We start from the raw sequence: 21,648 nt of genomic DNA on the forward strand, positions 1-21,648 counted from the left end.
GGCGTCAGGCGGCCCCGGCGCCTCCCAGCCCCGGGCGTTACCTTGGCGGTCTGCATGGCGGGCTCGGGGAACTGCCTTCGTGGGGCTGTTTTCAGCGTCGGCCCGGGCTAGTTCTAAATTGCTAGGCGAGACTTTGGCCTACTACTTGCCTGGGTGTGTTTCTTCTTACTAATAAAACGCGGCTGGTAGACTGTGACCTTTCTAGCTGGAATAGTCTGAGCGTGGGTTTCAGGGCGGTGTAGGCTGTGTACACCCAGTCTGAGGCTGGTGAGCGATATTGGACGCTTTCACTGATCACACTTGGTGTGCCCTGGCCGGCCTTCCGTCTCATTGTGGTTTTAAGAAGTGGCCAATTCCAGAGGTTGGAGAGATTGTTTTTATCTTAGAATTAATTAGGCTTACACACTGGTTCTCAACCCTGTCTGAACATCTGAACCACTAGGGGAGAATTAAATATACCAGTTTTCCGGCCCTACCCCTAGAGATTCTGATTCAGTTGGTCAGCACTGGGGCCTAGACGTTTTATAAAAATTCCCTATGTGATTCTCACATGCAGCCCAGTTACCTCAAAGAGACTTCCTCTTTTCCCTGCAGTAGGGTTTTTATCAGTTCCTAAGGCAGCTTGGGCATATTTCCATCATACAGGATTCGAGGCATCCTGCCAGGGCAGGCAGCTGCTGCTGCTCCCTACTCTTCACCCCACATGCTTTTGTAAAAGTGCAGATCCTCCTCCGGCCAGTATTGCGAAGAATGGTTGGAAGTACAGCTGTTAACTCGACCCACTGAATTTAGTCAAATACTCTGACAGCCTTTTTCTTTCAAAGAGGTGTACTCAGGCAGTGGCCACTATCTGCTGGGTCTTTCCATGTTACACAAAGTGCAGTATGAGAGCTTGAGTCTGCATCCTGACCCCGGGAAAGCAGACTTCTAAAAATCCCGGAGGTAGAGGAGGGCAAATTTAGGTGGGTCTCCCCACGGTTGTGAAGTTAGTGAATCGGAGGGAAAGTCAACACTTTACTTTTTCTAGTGGAAGAGTCTGTAGTTACAGTGTTTTTTCTTGGGACTTTCATAGAACTTCCCTATATTGGGCCCCTAGGCAGCAGAATCGTCAGTTTCCTAAATTCGCCCCAATCTAAGAATTACCAGGAGCAATTAAAACAAAAACAGACCAACAACAACAGAACCCCCAAAACTCAGATGGGTGGGACCTAAGCAAATTTCATATTAGGTAAATTGAAGGAAACATGTTTGGGAGCGCCGCCCCCCAGGTGATTCCTATCATCAAGGGCTGGAAAAACACTAAATACAGAGGTTGTTTAGTTTGAATCAAAATCACCTGGAGGGCATGAGAAACCACAGGTTGCTGAGCCCCACCCCAAAGTGTCTGACCCAGTAGACAGAGAATACATTTCTTCTAACTGATTCTCAGGTGATGCTGACTCTGCTTGCTTACCTTGGGACCACCATCACTGTTTTACACCACTGAGGTGGTAGAGGTTTCCTAGGCTAGGTGTTGAGAACCTTCCATTTTATCACCTACCATATTTTGACCTTAGGCAAGTCATTTACCTCCTTCTGCATTTGAAAAATAGAGACTGATATCGAGAATAAAGATAAAACGCTTCTCATAAGAGAGCAGGAATATTTTTAAATAGCTGAATCTTATTGTAACAGATTAGACACAAAGGGAATCCTTGTGTCAAAAGCAAAGGACAGAGGAAGGGTATGACATGTCCTTCAGGCCAGCCTGGCACTACCCACTGGCAGCGGCTCACAGCCTGGAGTTTGAAGATGTTAGGTCCACAGAGCCGCCCTCAGCAAACAGTAGTCTTTAATAGGATCAGTGTGGTGGCCCAGAGGCTAAGGTCTCCTCTGGCTGGGTGTCACAGAGAAAAGCTTCTCTGCTTCCTGCCCCTGAAGGAAGAGGATCTTTGAGGCCCGTTTCCTGCATGTTCTCTGGGGCCTGCGCTTCTGGCCCTGTTGTGGTTTGGGAAAGTCTCACTCACTCTGTACCAGTGCTTTTTCCTGGAGAGGCCACTGTGCGTCGACTCTCTGAAAGGCCTTGCTCTTTCTGAGGAACTTCTTGCCTCTGCAAAAAAAAATCCTTTCACAGTGATCCTGGGACACCTTTCCGCCCCCCGCCCCGCCCCACCACACACAGATTTGTAGGGGGAAACAAATCTTCCAGCTTCCTCTATGGTAATAGTTAAAAATGCTCTCAAAGTTCCTAATGATTTGAAGGGGCCAAATGAGGAGCTCGATTTCGAACATGGAAGGTATTAATGTCATTAAAATAGTAATAATAATAACTTTATTGAGCTCTTAATTTATTCCAAGTGCAGTGATAAGTGCCCAAGAAGTAGCTTTTATTATCCCCTTTCTGCGGATGAGGAGACAGGAGCTCAGAAAGGTGAAACCAACACGAGACTGCACAGCTTTAAGAAGCAGACTGTGATCTAAACCCAGGGGTCCTATCCAAAACCCATGTTACTGATATTATTTTTAGTTTCAAGTCAGCCTTTCAAGAAGGTTTAGAATAGTCAGACGTCTTGCTTACCTCGCTAAGTGGGCCACTAACAGCAGAAGCAATGGGCAGGGTGTTCCCCGAGCTGCCCCAATCCTTCAGGCAAGTTACAGACTTGGGAACAGGGACATTCTTATTGGTCTCCTGACTCAGACAAGGGGTGATGACCTCCCCTGTGGCAATGATTTCCGAAAGCTCATAAACATTCTCTGGCCTCTTCACCTGTGTCAGGCATGTAGTTGGCAGTTGTGCTGAACTGGGACAGGAGACCAGCTGTTGGCAGCCTATGGAAGGGTGCTGGGCTTCCTGCAGAACCTTCAGGGGAGAGAGTCACTTTCTGTGTTGCTAGGAGAAACCACTGGGCTCCTTGAGTCAAAGACACAGGCTCTGAGACCCCAGCCAGCCCTGTGTGGGAAGAGCTCTGCCCTCAGGGCCTCCTCCTGCCAGTGGGCCTCCATTCTGCCTCCACTGCCCTCTGCCAATTTTGTGACCAAGAAATACTAGGAAAGTAAAGGTAGAAGAAGTATGTCAAAAGGCAGAGAGAAACAGTTAAGGAACTCAGCATTGCATCTATTCATTATGATGCTTTTGTGAAAATTAGAAAAAGCGTCTCCTCCTCGATTTGATTTGCCATAAAGTCCTAATGCAGATACACATCTCCATCACTGTCTTCCTAATGATGCCCCCTAGAGTTGTGCAGCACATACCCTATAGCCCTGAAAGATTCTTCACTCCCTGAGGGGGTGCAGAGCTCAAGTAACTACCCCCCTCCTCCTTCATTCTCTACTTGCACATCTTCCCACTTTGCAGTGATTCTTCTATAGCTGCATAGGGATCCCTGTCCTGCCATACAGTAAGCATGATGCTAATGGTCCCCTCTCCCACCCCCAAAATGGGACAAAGGAAAAACAATCCATCTATCAGAGGATTGGGGTTTTTTTGGAGGTGGGGCTTTGGAGGGGCACTCCCCAGTATCAGAGGCAACAGAGAAAGGTAGTTTGAATGCCAAATTGTTGGAATCTCCAAATATTTTTAAAAGCGCAGGAAGCTAATGGTACAGGAAATGTAGGGGCTGAGAAGATGGTATTGTGTGTGTAATGAGGGAAGGAAGCAGGGAGCCAGAGAAGGAAGGGACTGTGTGATATGCGGGAGAGAGCAGTAATGCCCCCCCAGAGTCAGGCTTTCTCCCTGCATGGATTGGTGTTCCCAGCTCCTTACAGCCATTCTTTCTGTGTGTCTGCTGCTTCCAGGACTGGCTATGAATCTGCATGTGAGGATTTTGTCCCTGATGACTTGGAGGTTCAAGTTGCTGGAAGAGCCTTCTTGGTCACAGGAGGAAAGAGCGGCATTGGAAAAGCAACTGCCATTGAGATAGCCAAGCGAGGTGAGCAGCCTGCTGTGTGTCCACTGCACCCTGTGGCCAGCCTGCAGCCTCTCTACATTGGGGAGAGTGCCTGTGTCACAGGCAGGTTAGAAGGGCCCGGCCAGCATGGCCAGAAGTCCTGGACAGTAATCTCATGATGATCAGCACATCTGCCAGTTTTCTCAGTTGTGCCCCGAGCTTTCACCTAAAGGTGGATAGAGCGAGTGACTGGAGGAGCCTTTCCTCAATGCTTAATTAATTCACAGGAGAGCTTGGGTCCTGTCCACATGCTTTCTGATTAAGAGCAGTGAGGTGCTCAGCCAACACTGGGCATCAGAATCAGTAGTGGAACTTTAAAAATGTGGATATTTGGCCTTAGCTCATGTCTCCTTAATAAAAAGTGGTGGTGGGGGGGCAGGGATTGGGAGTCTGGTGCAATTTGGCTGTGGACCCTAGTCAAGAACCAGTGCCCCCAGAACAACTGGAGAGGGGAGTGCATTGAACTTCCTCCCTCCTTCCCGCCGTCGCGATGTCCGGCCCGCAGGGTGAGAGCAGCTGGGGACGGCCTCCTTTTTCACTTCCCTAACCTTGATTCCGTGCAGAGGCTCTCTGGGTGCCCCGCACATTATTTAATCAGGAGAAGTCTCTCTCTGGGTAAATGACAGAATTTCCTGCATGAACTCAACTGCCCTGGTCACTGAATGGCACTGTGGTGGCTAGAAAAGTCTGCCATGTCTCTCTAGAGCCTCTTCTTCAGCAAAAATTGATGTTCCAGTAGAAGCTGGGAAAAGAGGTTGGGAATTTATCACTTTTCAAGAAGCTCAAGATGTTTTATTTTGTTCTCTAAAATCAAGTCAGGCATTATCCAGGGAAATACTATACCTCTCGGAACTGTAAAATTATCTGCCAAGTCAAGGCGGGGAGCCACTGTATCTTAGCACCTGGGAGCGACTCTGAAGTACTGTTTGGGAGGGGAGAGAGGGGGTTGGGCTGGTCACCTGGTTATCTGTAGCTTCCCATGAACCAGACCCCATTTAATAAAACAGGCTATTTAAGCGAAGAAAGCAGGTTCCATAATGATTACTTCTTAACTGCCCCAGCCGAAGCATTCCCCTTTATGTAAACCTTGATTAATGGCAGTATAGTCTTTGCTAGAATAGTCTTAGTGTTATTTATGGATTCAATTACAAGTCCCTGCTACATGTTAGGCCAGTGGTTCTCAGCTTGGGCTGAAATTAGACTCACCTGGGGAGCTTTAAAAACATACCCAGGCTGGGCCTATCATCTAGAGCTTTAAAAACTCCCCAGGTGAGTATAAAGTATGACCAGGTTTAGACCTCTTGTCAGGTACTATGGAAGATGCTAGGGATGCAGATGTGACCAAGACTGACGCTTCATATTCTTCATGTGTTGAGACCCTTTAAAAAAAAAATCAGGATGTTACCCCAGGTGCACTGTCAGTCAGTGCAGATAGAGAGCAGGTTCCACGACCCCAGCTGTTATACCTTCCGCTCTAACCGCAGGGACCATCCATCTCGATTGCCAGAATCGTCTCAACTTCAGGTATTCTTTCTGTGAGTCCATATGTCTTCATTCTTCATTTGAAAAATCTGGTCTCCATAGCTATAGCTCTCTCTGTAACTTACCGTGTTTTGTTGAATTCCACCAGGTGGCACAGTTCACCTGGTTTGTCGAGATAAAGACGGAGTCCAAGGTGCCAAAGGTGAGATCATCAGGGAGAGTGGTAATCAGGTGAGCTGCTCTTCGTCCCTCCTGCTGAGAGTTCCGTGCCTGGGGTCAGCTTTGGGGGATCTGGACTCCTGCTTGTGCTCCCTGGGTTGGCCATGGCCTGTATATGCAGGCAGGCGGCCAGCAGAGAGCTGGAGCACTGCTTTTCAATGTCTAGGTTTGACCCCGGATAACTGGGGCTGTGAGGTTTGACCCGTCACTCTGGGCTGCCCCTGAAACCAGTAGGCAGGGGCCCATCCCTGCTGTGGAGATATCATACCAGACAAGGGCCCTGCTGGGGTGTCAAGGGTGACTCAGGTGCCTTGAACCAAGCTGTAAAACAAGCCAAAGACTTTCCAATAAAGAAGACAACAAACAACATTTTGGTCTTGCCGAGAGTCACGTTCTAACAAGAGCTTTCGGACATAGCTCGTATTTTATCATCTTCCTCTTTTGAGAGAGAACCGAGACTAGCCACAGAATTTGCGGGACCCAGTGCGAAATGAAAGTGTGGGACCCTTGTGTAAAATTAAGAATTTCAAGACAGTGAAGGCAGAGCATTGAAACAAGCATGGGGACCTTCTGAATGTGGGGCCTATGCAGCTGCACAGGTCGTACCCTGTGAAGCTGGCCCGGGGTGGGAAACCCAAAACCTCACTGTTAAGTAGAAGGGGCCCCTGGGGACGGCCCTCAGTGACCACAGGCCCCTTACTTTCACTAGAAAACATGCTCCTTCCATTCCTCCCCCACCTCGGCTTCCTCCTCTCTCCTGTGAACCTGCTTCTCCGGCACCCGCCCCCGCCCGCCCCCGCCCCCCCATTGCTGCTGCTGCTGCTGCCCCAGTCACTGCCCACAACTGAGGAGTTGATGCAAGGAGTCTGGGAAGGGGAAGACAGCACCTCTACTCCCTCAGGCTTGGGCCGTGGCCAAAGAAAAAAGAATCCCCCAATCTAGAATGGAATAGTTTGCATCTGCTCATGAAGGCTATTATTTTTTTCAATAGCATTTTCAAAGTGAGGAGTTGTTCCTTTCCCTTCTCACCAGAAACCCCTAGTCTCACACCATTAGATGCCCAACAGAGGCTCAGTGCTGGCGTGAGCATGAGGGGGTCTAAATCTTCCTCTAATGTCTGCAAGTGCCGCTGCGATCTGGGCTGCAGTTCTCGAGATTGAAAGCTGGCTGTCTGCCTGCTGATAACTTTTGGTTGTGCTGCTATAAGATGCAACAAGAATACTAATCTCGGACCACTGGCAGAGGAGGATCCGCCTGGATTCCAAGCTGCTGTGGTTTGGGCCACATTTATTATGAAGTAGATTTGTATGGGACAAAATGACAATATGGTCTATTTATAATGAGCTATCCTTATATCCAATTTCACCATTTTGGGGAGAGATATAGAGCTTAAAGGGGAGCCAACATGTTTCCTGGGGTCAGGAGACAGGGAGCCCTTCACCTACTGCCCACCCACCCCCTATACACATACACAAGATGGGATTTGAACATACACATGGGAAATCCCCTCTGCTTTTGTATTTCTAAGTGGCCTCCAGCACTGAGAGCTTGGAGGGTCCAGGGCTCAGTGCCTGTCTGCTCATCTTGTGGGTATGGGTTCCTTGACTCAGTGTATCTTCCAGGCTCTGCCAGGGATCAGCTACTCCTCCTTGTCTGTTGACAGGCACCGTTGCACGGCTTCATCTGGTCAGCAACTCACAGCCCCCAAACAAACAGCATGAGAGTGGGTAGGAGTTGGGCTCTGAATTGAGTCCTGGGTCTGTACTCACTAGCCTTGTGAACTTGGGCAAGGTTTTTAGCTTCTCAGAACCTCAGTTTCCTCATCTGAAAAACAGTGGTGACACTATTTTATTCATCGTTGTACATATATTTGAGAGCGAACCATATGTCAGGCAATGTATTAGGAGCTGGCGATGACAGAGAGACAGTTACAGCCCCTTTCAGTCTTGTGGAGGAGTCAAGTGATTGACAAGCGTTTTTCATGAAGCCTGTCTGCCACTCTGGGCCTGCCTGCCTAGCTGTGCCACAGTGCGGGTGGATGGTGTGGACCCCGCAGTCTGTGTTTCTCCAACTCCCACATCAGCCAGCTTCTGGCTGGGTTTGGCCTGTGCGGGGTATCAGAGGAAGATGGGTAGTGGTTGGAAGGCGGAAAAAGGACATTTGGCTTCCCTTGCAATGGCAGAATCTCTTTTGTGGATTTTCCTTCTGGAGGACACCTTGGCTCCTGGGCTTGGCTCCCATCCCACCTCCTCCGTTGTTCCTCCAGCCCAGGGCTGGGAGCTTCCTGCTGTTACTGACCTCAGAATTATGTCTCCTGTCCCACTGAGTTCTCACCTTGTTTCATCCCCTCCCTGCATTCAGTTTCCTCTGTTGAAAGAGGTTTCTGTTAGACCCTGACAGACATAACATAAGAGCTATGACAAAGGAAGTTCATTGTATTGTAGGACATACAGCTCTTAACCAGGAGGAGAAGCTATTATAATTGGTGTTATCAATCTTATTTACTGATAACTAATATTACCACTCCCAACCTCTCTGCTTTAAGTTCCCTAGTTCTGCGCTGTTCCAGAGGGGGCTGGGAGCTGGCAAGCTCCCAGAAGCAGAAGACACCCATGGTAGAGCAGTGAGGGCACTGGAGGGACTGGTCCTGGCTGCATAGTCAGATGGACATCAGAGAGCAGTGGTCCTTTGGACAGGGGGGCCTGGGTAGGTTGCGCGGCAGGCCAGCTGAGTCAGGTGAGCATGGGCAAGCGGGCACCAGGGAAGGCACAATGTCTGGTGGGAATCAGTTGCTTGTTCGTGTTGCCAAGGTGCTCTTTCTGGGGAGGGTGTGTGTGGCACAGGCTTGGGGAGGGAGTGCTTGTCACAGAGCACACTCCCTGCTCACCAGCCCACTCTCCCTGGCTCAGTGCTCCCAGTGGTTCTGTGGGAGAAAATCAGAGTGGAACCTCCTGCTTCAGCTCATTACAGTTCATTACCATCTTGCTGCCTGGGTAGAGGGACACCAGACTTTTGTCGTCTTAGTCAACATTTTTTTTAAAACGAACTTTTAAATTTTAGAATAGTTTTAGATGCACAGAAAAATTGCAAAAATAGTGGAGTTCCCATTTACCTCATACCAAGTTTCCCCCTTGTTAACATCTTACGTTAGTATGATTCATTTACATTATTATTAACTAAAGTCCATCTGCTCTCAGTTTCCTTAGTTTTTACCTAGTGCCCTTTTTCTGTTCCCACGTCCCATCCAGGATACCACATTGCACCTAGTGGTCATGTCTCCTTTTCTCCTCTTGGCTGTGACAGTGTCTCTGACTTTCCTAGCTTTTGATGACCTTGACAGTTTTGAGGCATACTGCTCTGGCATTTTGTATACTGTCCCTCAATTAGGATTTGTCTGATGTTTTTCTCATGATTAGAATGGAGTTATGGGTTTTAAGGAGAAAGATCACAGAGCTACAGTGCTTGGGCAACATTTTAACTCCTGCCACACTCCTGATGTGGCTAGAAGATGCTGTAAATATGCCCTATGTCTTGTGTGAACTGACCCCGTCTACATCAAAACACCGAGATAAAAAACAAGGGTTTCTACTGTCTCTCTTCCAGGCCAATGTGGATTTCTAATTTCTTGAAAATTATTGGTTTAGCTTTCTGAGTACTCAGCATTGATATTAACTACCACCTCATTCCTACATAGCAATTTCTACTTCTGAGGGCACCTTCATGCACTGTTTCTCATTTGCTCGTCAGACTCACCCTCTTACATGAGTAGAGGAGTTCCCATGACTCCTGGACCGCACAGCAGCTAGATGGTGGATCATCCACAGAAAAGGTCCAGTTGAGTTTTTTCCGATTTTAATACTAGTATCCAGGGTTTCAGAGTTAGTACGGTGGGGACCAGTGGCTCCTAGGGCCAGCCTTGTCATATGTAGGTCAGCAGTCAAGGTTTTTACACATATGCTTCTGTTCCTGGTGCCTCCTCCTGGTCACAGTAGACTGCTGGCCACTCCTTCTGGCTGCTTTCTGGTCTCCTGTTTTCTCCCAGAGGAGACAGATGTTTTCCTTCATCTTTACATGATGCTTCATTTCATTAGGCTCCATGGTTGATTTGTCTGGGACAGTGATTTTCTGTTCCCTGCCACTCCCTCCTTTTAATGCCGAGTGAGACACCGTGGTGCTCCTAGTAAAGCTGAAGGAGGTTGTGGAATGTTGAAAGTAGATTTGATTTTAGTTCACTTGAATTTTGCTGTTTTTTGAACCTAGATTTTTTATGAGTGGTAAGCTTGGGTGGGAGGGAGTATGGTTGGGTGGGAGGGAGTTTGGGGGCGGTTGTGGAAAAGGCCTCAGGATGAAAGGATTAGGTGTCTAGACTCAGTTTGCAGTCACTGGTGGAGGCTCGGTGCCAGCTCAGGTGTGAGTGTGTAGCCTATGTCCGCTCTGGCTGAGCAAGGGCCTTCAGAGGCTTTTTAAAAGAACATAGTCCTGTACAGACAGTCTTTTTCCCAGCCTTTGAAGGTAGAGGAACATTTCAATTGTGTTAGACTTAAGCCAAATATTCAAGCTGTCTATAGACTTTGAGTCATGAAAATGTGGGTTTGCTCTGTTTTCTTATTCTCTGAGCCTTTGTCTCAAGGTGAGAAAACTATGTTTTAAGATCAGTAGAAAGAAACCCCGAGTACAGCCTTGGGTTCTATAGTTCAGTTAATGGGGAAACTGAGGCAGGGTGCCACACTCTGCTTTATCAAAGGAGTCATGGCTGTCGCTCAGAATCAGATCTGTAGGTTTGGTTCTCAAGTCTCTGCAGCAGCAAGAACCTCTGCCTGGGGTTGGTGATAAGGAGCTCAGAGGGGATGTCCTTGCGTTCACTGGATACTGAGAATCAAGTTCGATTCTGTGCTGGGTACAGAGGAAAAGGGCTCAAAAGCCAACGTACGTTAGTCATCAACGTGTATGACCGTGTGTCCCACCATAAAGGAAAAGGGGGCATTCGATATGGTTCCTCCATCAACGAGTTCTCAGTGTAATAGAGAAAGGAACTGTGTCCAGAGATAACCTTAACACATAGCAGAAATTGATGTGCATTCTGAGCAAGGACTGAGTCACAGAGGAAGTTGTCATAGTTATAATATGCCTTAGTTATTGTCTTACGAGCACAATCTTGACGAAAACCCCTAAGTGATTGGCAGCAGGAAACTGACAGATCCATGCAAAAGTATGTCATATAGCCATTAAAAGAAATAAGGTAGATTTATCTCCAAAACATATTGCTAACTGAAAAAGGATATATATAGTCTGATCTTATTCATGTGGAGCGGGGACACACATACATATATAGACATAGTATTATAGTATTATAGTATTATATATATAGTATGTTTAGAATATATAATATATATTATGTTTAATATATGTGTATATGTAATACTTAAAACATATATCCATATGTATTATTTAAATATAAATATTATATTTAAAATGCTTAAAATTTTTTGGATGGTTCATAAGGAATTATGAACAATGGTTTATTTCTGAGGCGTGAGACTTACTTTCCATTTTGTATCATTCTACACGACTTGATTTTTAAAACCATGGACATGTGTTTTTTTTTTTAATTTAAGAAATACTAGTTTATATCTTTTTTTAAAGAGCTTTACCACTTTTTTTTCCTATCCTGGTTCAGAACATCTTTTTGCTCATTGTGGACTTGTCTGATCCCAAGAAAATCTGGAAATTTGTTGAAAATTTCAAGCGGAAACATAAACTCAATGTTCTGATAAGCTTTATAAGCATTAATAGAGGCTAAATCTCATGTGTACCTTTTCGTCTATGTGAATGTGGACTCATAAGTAAGTATGTTTTAGGGTCTTTATGTTGACCCCTTAATAAGAATCTTTTACAGTGAGGCCTGTTCATGCAATTGTGTTCACTCGCCAGATTCACTCAAATGAGCACGCAGGTTAGATCTGTGGGGAAAGGAAGGGGCCTTCTGCAGTGTACGTACTGTGGGAGGATTTTTCATAAAATGACGATTTTTATATCTGAATTCTGAACTCTAAATTTGGGGATTGGTGTATTAACATTAGAGACTCAGGGAAAAATAAAAATAAAAAGCTTAGTCCAGAAGAATGCCTGCTGCAGACAAGCAATTCTTTTAGTAACACGGTCAGCGTGGGACTCCACAGAAAGCTGGGGATGCAGGTTGGATGATGCCTAACTGCTCCTCTCAGATATTTCACTTTGAACTGCTTTTCTACCCAAATAGTTTCTAAAGTGCTCCTAAATGCCCGTGTGGGCTAAGGCTCGGTCTTGTGCTGTCCGGTCTGGCTATGGAGCATTTGAAATGTAACTAGTTCAAACTGAGACATACTATAAGTGTAAAAATCAGCCGATTTTGAAGCCTTAGTGTGGAAAAAAATAACTATCTCATTAATATTTTTATATCGATTACATATTGAAATGATACTATTTTGGATATATTGAGTTAAATAAAATATATTATTAAAATTAATTTCTCCTGTTTCTTTTTACCTTTTTAATGGGGCTACTTTTTAGAAAACTTAAAATTACATATTTCTATTGGATGACACTGGTCTAGACAGATTCCTAGAGCACCTTATTATGGATTAGGTTGCCCAGCCAAGCCCTCATAACTGGAGATCTCTTCACAGTTCTGTGAGTGAGCTTTCTGCACAAGTGCCATTCTCCTAGAAGGGGTTTGGAGTGAAAGGACAGCTGAGCAGAACTGTGGTCGTCACTTGAATGTGGGACCAGTGGTGGCAGTGGAGGTGTGGGGTTTGGAAACAGGTCCTTTGGCCCTATTTTCTTTTATTTTGAAATGGCAATTGTAATTTCTAGATCAATAATGCAGGTTGTATGGTCAATAAAAGCAAGCTCACAGAAGATGGACTTGAAAAAAACTTTGCTACCAATACTCTGGATATGTATATGCAGCTTTCTTGTTTGTTTATAGCAAAATAAACAGAGACATAAATAACACCATAAAAGTATGAGAAAAACATTGGTCACTGTTTTGGGCTCTTGGTCTTGGCGTGATGGCATTTGCTTTAAGCTTATCCTTCATAAGATAGCAAGATAGCAGAGTTGTGCAGCGGAAGCGTGCTGGACCTATAATTTTTCTTCATGAAACACTCTCTCATAATATGTGTTCATGCCAGAAATACTTAGTATTGTTAAAGCACTTTTTTTCTAGAAAGTTCAAGGCTTATTATAGACATCATTTTGGCAAGGAGAGCAAGTTCAGCTCAGGTGGAGAGTGCAGGTATGAAAACTGCAGCCAGGGGGACTTCCAGGGCTGAGGAGGGTGCAGACGTGAGGCAAGAGGATGGATCAAGGAGGGGCATTTGGCTGGAACGCAGGGCACCTGGGTTCCGGTTCCTGCTCTGGAACAGACTGACTCATTTTATGCCAGTGGTTCTCAAAGTAGGGTTCCTGGACCAGCACTATCAACACTACCAGGGAACTCGGTAGAAATGCACATTCTTGGACTGCACCCCCAGATCATCTGAATCCAAAACTCAGAAGGGTTGGGGCCAAGAAATCTGTGTTTTAACAAGTCCCCAGATGACTCTGATGTACACTAAAGTTTGAACTCCAAGGCACCAGGCTTTTAACCTCTTTGGATGTTCTTCTTGAACCAAGGGTTCTGGAGTAGGTTATATCAGTGCCTTGCAGCTTGGAGATGCTATGAATCTGATTCTCTCCAGTGTCTCTATTATTTCTTCATAATAAGTTAAACTTTTAATGAGGCATTTTAATTAAATATTGTCCTAAGTCACAGATGGATGGCAGGGCTTCATGTGGTTGCTGGGGTCGTTGAGGGTGTCCGTTAAATAGCAACCCTCTTCCCAGCCAAGAACTGAACGGATTGAGGAGTAAGGCAAAGGAATAATTGATGCAAGTCAAAATATCACTGCTGTTATTGATAAAGCTGGTTGAAGGGCATGCTCAGGGTGAGTGGGTTCTCCTAGTATTAAACCCAAGAATTAGACTCACATTGTTGCAGCTGGCTGGCCTAGGATGGACACCACCACGCCCTCTCCAAGGAAAGGAGAAAGCGGGAGAGGAGCTGAGTATGCCCATTTTACTGCTCCTGAAGGGGATCAAAGTTTTGCCACGCTGAAGCCACTTTTTGGAATATTGATGTTAAGCTGCTTATTAGGAAACAAAAGACCCAGAAAGAACCTTTGACCCTCCCCCTTTCCCAAGAGATTTTGATAGAAAAACCTGCTTTAGGAAGACAGTGTTAGAGTGTTCACCTTCGCCTAATTTGAATTAAGTTATGGTAAATAGGAGGGTTTCAGGCAGGAGCCTGTTAGCTCTAAAGCCTTATGTCCCATTGTTTCTGAGTTGCCTAGCAAGTATTTGCCTGCCACACGCGTTCTGCTCTTCCTTAACAACCTGTAAATCACTCAGTCTCACTTCTGAAATCTAACACCCTGTTCCTTCCCTTTTCTCCTTTGTCCAAAATATCATATATACGCAGAGTTGCCTTACTATCCTTGGACTTTTCATGCATATGTGAATTCCCTATGCACATGTATTAAAAATTGTATTTTCTCCTGTTAATCCATCTCTTTTAATTTGCCTGTTTGTCCAGCTAGAACTTAGAAGGTAAGAGAAAAAGTATTCATTTTTTGAGCCCACACAGTCCCAAGTTTACTAAACTGCTTATTGCTAAGTGTTGCATTTCCCTGAGATGGAGGAAGGAAACAACAGAAATGAGGAAGAACCTTTATCACCAGTGGTAAGGTTGCTTTATTTTTTTATTTATTTTTTATTTTTAATTTTTTTAATAATAATAATTGGAAGCTTGCTAAGAAATGGTGCAGGTTTAGTACAAATATTTCCACCTTTGACTTTGTTCCAAATGTGGTGTCATTGCCAGAGTACCCGGATGTGGGGTCATGCTGGTTTGTCTTATAACTTTATCAGATGGCAAAGACTCCTGGAGGGCCCCGGCTGGCCCCCGGGTGGCTGCTCAGCAGCACCGGCACCATGATTTGCAGGGCGCAGTAACAAACAAAAATGTGGAGCCCCTTGATCAAAAGTTATAAAGAATTCCAGTATAGCGACAACAGAGCATTAAATCAAATGCAGGGCCTTTTGAAGTTCAGGGTCCTGTGGGACTGCACAGGATGAAGCAGCTCTGCTGCCTCACGCACCCACCCACCCACCACCCAGTAAAATTCTGCTGGGTGTTTGCTGTGGTCTGGGCACCAGTGAGTGTGGTGCATGTATGTGTCACTGAACCCCCATGACCACCCAGTGATGGAGGTATACCTATACGTCGCAAATAAAAACTGGAACTGAGAGAGGTTGTATATGTTGGCCAAGGTCAAGTGGAGGAGCCAGAATTTGAACCCAAATCTGTCGGCCTCCACAGCCCCCATTTATAACCAGGACACAATTCTGCCAACCCCCAGCATTTCCCCCTCAAACTCGGCACTGAATCATCGTGAAATAAGAGCTAGGAGGGGAGTGACCAGCCCTGAGAGAGCAGGATGGGCCAGGGCTGGGGCGCTATTTAGAGGGCATTTACCTTTGCATTTACTGAGAACAAGACAGGTATGATAGACTCGAAGGGACTGCCTTTTTGATTATACAGCTGGTTGTGTTGTACTTTTGAATGGATCTGCTCTGTTTCTAAGGACCTTGATATCTCTTCGTTTTCATTTCCTTTTTGTGTCAGAAACATTTTATTGATCTCCGTAACCTCTCTGAGAAGCGTAATCATTCGCATGCTTTGATATCTATTCATCCTCTCTAGAGTAGAAGACAGAGTACACTATACAAAGAGGCATGAGAGTGACAGAGGGGGCAGCTTAATGTGTCTTTGAGCAGAAACAGAGAGGTTAAAATATTGTCATTCTTAAGCAGGTCCAGAGCCAAATGAACAACCCAGACCTCTGTCTGAGTCCTAGGAAATTGCTGGCTGCCGTTCTAATATGAAACATGTTTTCCCAGCCCGATTATGTAACACGGGATAGCTTGTTTTCTATTTTCTAAGATTCATCTGAGCCTCGAGAAACGTGTCCCATCCCTGGACAAACATCAGTAGATTCCTGACACTCTGAGGACAGGACAACACCAGTATTTGAAGAATTTACCATCAGATCCTAAGGGTTTAGAAGCTGGAGTTAAATTCGAGACTGTCAGAGCCCATGCCGGCATGTAGCTCTTTGTGGAGATATCATAGTATATATCATAGTTTGGGAATACTTCTCTTTAATCTTTTGTGGGGGTGGGTTGGTCATGGAGACATTTTCATAGTTTAGCCTACTGTGGGACAAAAACGAGCTGCCCTGGGTAGATGTGTGGGTAGAAGAAGCGTGGAGGTGAGGTGACCTCATGAGACACATTCTGTTTGGTTGCTGTTCTCGCTCATGTTTTGGGTATTCTCAAATCCTATACATTTTTCCTGTTAGCATTCAGTGGCATAAGAGTCTGTGAGGAGGGAAGACAGATGGGAGGGCAGGGGAGACTATGCTAAGTGCCCTGCTGGCAGCCTGCCACAGCCTGAGTGTTAGCAGATTCAAACTCTCACCCACATCTTAGGCTCTCACATCACAGGACACAAGAGAGGACACTGATTTCACCTCCCCCAGGACAGCTGCGTCGACAATTAATTGACTGTAGTAAACTAGCAGTGGTGCCTTCGCTCTTTGGCAGAAGGTAGGGAAGTGCAGCTTAGGTCATTTTGGAAGGGCATGCATCAGTATAGAGTAGGTGTTCTGTCGCTTTACATTCTGTTATTAGAAGCTACCTACTCACTGGCATATCCCCACAGCCAATGACAACTGCTGTTTAAAGCAGACGCCCCAGATCCAGAAACAATAACAATAACAATAATAATAATAATAATGGCACATGCTGAGCACTTTCTATGTGCCAGGGGCTGTACTATTTTTCCTGGATTATCTCATTTAGTCCTCATAACAACTTTATAGATTTTATAGGTAAGGAAACAGGGTCAGAAGTAGTCTAAAACCGGAGTCTGTGACTCACCTTCCTAAACAAAAAGACAACAAAATTATAGTTTGTGAATTTTTAGTAGAGGGTTGTATCAGCGATTGCCACATTAAAACAACTCCAAAATCTCACAGGCTGCAGTAATTAGTACATATTTATTGGGACTCTGATGCAAGTCTGCTGGGTGAGCTGATCTCAGGTGAGCTCAGTAGGGTGTCTCCAAGCAACAAGTTGGTCTGGGTTGTGTTTCAAATTCTCACATCCTCCTTGGACCATTAGGCTGGCCAGACCGTGTTTCCTGGCATGGGAGAAACCCAAGGGTGCAAGCACATTTCAAGACCCCACTTGCTTCACATCTGCTAACAGCCCGTTAACCAATGTAAGTCATTTCACAGAGCCCAGAATCAAGAGTTGGAAAAGTACTTCTGCCTCGAGGTGGGGAAGATTATCGTTTGAGCATTGTCAAATGATAATCTACCACAAGAGTCTGTTTTATTACATTCTAATTCTTTGGAAATGGGTCATCTGCCTTTGATGTAACTATTTATTAACCAAAATATTTAATGAACAAAATATTTGTTCAGTAAACATTTATAGAGTGCCTACTGTATGCCAGACACTGTGGTCACTGATGAGGATTCAGAAATTAAAGGGACTCCTGGTCTAGGGGGGGAATTACATACATACACAATTTAAGTAACCACATGGTAAGTTCTCTTTTCATCCATGAAGGGAGCTAGAGTACAGAGCCTCAGAGGAAAGCAAAGAACAGTACTTCCAAGGTAGAATATTTCCTTAGACACTGAATGGTTTGGTGCTAGGCATTCCTATTTGTCAATAATCTTTACCCTGAGCTTTACCTGTGTACTGTTTTGCTTCTAAGGTCTCCTTCCAGCTAACAGTAGAGAAACACAGTACCTGGGAAGTATAAGTACTGTGGAAATGTCAGCTAATATTGTTTTAACATCCAAATTCCTTAACCTGGAATTGAAGCCCTTTGTTATCATACCGGACCTACCTGTCCATACATATTTTCCATTATTTCCCTACGTGGATCCTTTGCCAGTCAACCCATTAATTTTTTTTCTTTTCAACCTGTCGAATATTTTTTGCCAAGTCCTCCTGTCCTGCACAGTTTCTTTTGAGAAATCAGCTGCCAGTCTTATGGGTGCTCCCTTATAGGTGAAAAACTATCTGTTTTTCTCTTGCTGCTTTTAATATTCTTTCTTTGTATTAAACTTTGGCATTTTAATTATGATGTGTGTTGGTGTCGGGCTCTTTCAGTTCCTGGTTTTGGAGACTTTCTGTGCTTCCTGGGGTTCTATGTACATTTCTTCACCAGGTTAGGGAAGTTTTCCATCATTATTTCTTCAAACAGCTGTTCGACATCTTGATTTTCTTCAGGTATGCCAATCAGATAGATATTTGGACCCTTAATAGTGTCCCATATGTTCCTTAAATTATTTTTATAGTCTCAGCATCTTTTTTATTGCCATTGTAATTGTGTTCTTGGCTTTCCCGTCCTCTGGATAGGTCATTTGTTCCTTTCCTTTATTCACTTTGTTTATTCCATTTAATATACTTCTCATCTCAGGTTCTTCATTTTAGACTGGTTCCTTTTTATAATTTTCATTTCCATTATTATGTTTTTTATTTTTTTGTTGAAGTTCTCACTGAATTTATCTACATTTCTTAAAAGTTCATTGAGCATCTTTATAACCAGTGTTTTGAACTCTGCATCTAATAAATACTTGACTCCATTACATCTGGATCTCTGTTCTGTTCTCTCATATGGTTTCTGTTTCTTTGTCTTCCCATTTTGGCTGCCTTTTTGCGTCTGTTTCTATGTACTAAGCAAAGCTCCTAAGTCTCCTGGTCTTAATAGTGTGGATTTGTGAAGTAGGTGTCCACTGGCACAGTCCTGAGAGGTTCAACTGAAGGCCAAATTTAGCCCAAGCATCTGCCCCTCCAGGGCCACCTGTTAAGATTCAGCAAGCAATCCACAGATACTGTGCTTATAGTTGCCTCAAAAGGCCATACCAGAAACTGAGGCCAGCTGTCTCCAGTGTGAGTCTAGGCGCTGCTCAGGAAGGAGCACCTGTCTCGCTGAGGATACACCTGGATGTGGCTTGGATGGGGCTGCAAGTTGGGGGAGGCAGAGTTTCAGGGAATCCTCTGGGCGGAGCGACCTCTGTTATCCAGTTCGATGACATCAGGGCTATGGCAGTGCTGTGTCCACACACTGGTAACGGGGGAAGGTTCATCAGGGAACAATGGATACCACTGGCACTTCTGTACAGAGCGAGTCTCTCCTCAGCCCTCACTTTGACGATGTCTCCCTGTAAGTCCCTGGTGCCCCCTGCACGCAGCTGAATTGGCACTGGTGCTCAGAGTGAGCAGGTCCGTCACAGTGAAAATCCGCTTGCGGTTGCAGCCCCCTTAAGAGGCATCTCCCATTGCCCCAGCCTCTGTCTCACTCAGCTGCTCGAGACCGGGCAGCCCCATGTCCTCACCCCATCCTACCTTCTGCTGTTGCAGGGTGATTTCTTGGATTTCTTCCTAGTTATATGGTTTGTTCATCCCAGGCAATTTTTCCTTGCTGCTGCTCCTTGTTTCTGCTACAACTTTAATTTGGTCCCCAGAGGGATGAACATATCCTCTATCATCTATGCCATTTTCTTTCCTCTCTCCAACCCACTTTTTGGAAACATAGCACTAGCAGTATACCTCCATACTTTTGTCCCTGCTGCTCCTCTGCCAGGAAGGACCCCTTCCTGGTTCACTTTCACTTCTCTGTGACAGCTGGGCACACCCCCAGCCTGGAGCTTCGTCAGTAGTAACCCTCTGGGAACCTATCTTAGCACAATGGAAATCACCTGTTGATAGGTTGGCTTCTTGCATAGAGCACGAATTGTTGGGAACAGGCACTGCTGGCCCTTAGGAAGGGTCCAGTCTGTGTGGGCTGAACTGAGCTGATGTGAGGCTATGAGGGCCGTCCAGTTCCTCCAGCTACATGCCTTTGTGCAAATTGCTTAAACCTCTCCACACTTCACTTTCCTGTTTTGTAAAATGGGGATAATGATACTTTTATGAGCTAGAGGTGAGGATTAAAGAGTTCTAAGCTGTTTACCCAAGAGAAAAACTTGTATTTACACAAAATCATGCACCTGAACATTTCCAGCAGCTTTATTTTTATTCATAATTGCTCCAAACTGGGAACAACCGAGATGTCCTTCACTTGGTGAATAAACTGTGGTACTTCCATACAGCAGAATACTCTTCAGCAATAATACTGAAGTTTGCAACAACATGAATGAATCTTAAATGCATTGGCAAAAGTCAGGCCGGAATCAAAAGGATGTATATGTATGATTCTGTTTATGTGACAGTCTGGAAAAGGCAAATCTATAGAGACTGAGAACAGATCAGGTTGCTGGGGGTTAAGGGTGAGAGGAAAGTGTGACCACAAAGGAAACAGGTGACTATGAGAGAATATTTGGGTTGATGGAGCTGTTCTGAATCCCATCACAGTCTAATGCATAGAGTTACCTGACCCTATGCGTGTGCAAAAACTCATGGAGCTGTACATATGTGCACGCACACACACACATGCAAAGATTTTACTGTATGTAAATATATATATATAGCAAAATTCTGTATGTGTGTATGTGTGTGTGTGTATGTGTGTGTGTATGCGTGTGTGTGTGTGTGTATGTGTGTGTGTGTGTGTGTGTATATATATAAATGAAAGGAAAGCACCATAGCTCTTAGCACAATAGCTCTTAGCACAATGCCTGGCATGTAGTGAGTCCATTTCTTAGTAAGAAGCAGATTATTTATTACGATTGTTCTAGGTGCCGTCTGTTACATAAAATTTCCCAGGGCCGAGAGACCAGAGGAAAAGGCCGACAATGCCATCATTACGTCAAGAGTTTATTACATATGAGACACCCTTGGGCAGTGGCAAATGCCATGCATCTCCTCTGTGCCACATGGCAGGCACTGAGGGGTTATATAGGACAGGGCAGGATGGATAAGGGTACTGGGGCATGACTCCCTCCCCCGATAAGGGGAAAACGCCTTACCTGCTTGCCTGGGGAAGGGCCAGGGCCTGTTCCAGGAACCAGCACGCCATGGGAAGGATTGGACAGTCTCTGAGGGGATTCACAGACGTGATCTCTGTTTTGGCCTAGAGCTAGCTCAGGGGTCTGCAGAGGTCATGTCACTGAACAGTCTCTTCTCCACACCCTCTCTCAGTAATCAAAGAAGTCCTAGAAGAAGGAACCGTACTCTCTTTAGCTTTGAGCACAGGCCTGATAAAATCAGGTGTATATACTGTGCTGTGCAGATATGGGGAGCCTTGCCTGCGTACCCACTCCAAGGACAGGGCAGTGCACAAAGGCTGAGGGAGAGAACCTCTCAGTCCAGGAGACCCTTTTGGGGTGAGGGAAGGCGGCCCCATGAGGGACCCCCAACCCTAGCCAGGTTGCCTGGTTCTAGTCAAAATTGGGCAGTAAGCAGGAGTCACAAGAGAAAAGATGAATAGCCAGCCTCAGTGCCTCATTGGCTTTCTCATTGTTCCTCCACCTCCATCATTGTTCCAGAATTTTCTCTGCACCACCTCTCCCTTAAGAAAGCCACTGGGGGTCGGGGGGGAGTTGGAGGAGAGAGCTGCCATCCAGCTATATCAGAGGTCTCCTTTAGGTTCCCTTCTTGCATTTCAGAGTCTGGCCCCCAAGGAGCCCAGACCCTTCTGATCTCTTCAAACAATCAAATTAATGGACACTGGGGTGTTAGCAGGGCTGTAGCCAGGCCAGTATGGCTCCAGCAGCATTCTGCATTCTGGACCAGATCCCTTCCTCGCTCCTCCCCTCTCCCCTCCCTCCAAACATCTGCCGCCTTTCTGTCATTCCCTTAGGCCACACTCCTTTCTGGGTCCCAGCACACAGCTAAGCAGTTCAAGGGATATGTGCATTTTGGCAGGTTCAGTCTCAGGACTTTGTGTGGGGGGTAGCTAGGGGAGGAGGTATGTATT

The 21,648-nt window shown here is 45.5% G+C and overlaps 1 protein-coding gene across 1 annotated transcript in view; it reads left to right on the plus strand.

Annotated features, from left to right (window-relative positions):
• Positions 1-21,648, plus strand: part of DHRS12 (dehydrogenase/reductase 12) — a 45,017-nt gene that overhangs the window by 2,951 nt on the left and 20,418 nt on the right. The window contains exons 3-6 of the mRNA XM_025044785.1: positions 3,775-3,908; positions 5,557-5,639; positions 11,305-11,396; positions 12,479-12,571. Of these exons, the coding sequence (XP_024900553.1) occupies positions 3,775-3,908; positions 5,557-5,639; positions 11,305-11,396; positions 12,479-12,571 (402 nt within the window). The remainder of the gene's footprint in view (positions 1-3,774; positions 3,909-5,556; positions 5,640-11,304; positions 11,397-12,478; positions 12,572-21,648) is intronic.

The sequence above is a fragment of the Pteropus alecto genome, unplaced genomic scaffold (genome assembly GCF_000325575.1).
Source record: "Pteropus alecto unplaced genomic scaffold, ASM32557v1 scaffold413, whole genome shotgun sequence".
In the NCBI taxonomy this organism is placed as follows: domain Eukaryota; kingdom Metazoa; phylum Chordata; class Mammalia; order Chiroptera; family Pteropodidae; genus Pteropus; species Pteropus alecto.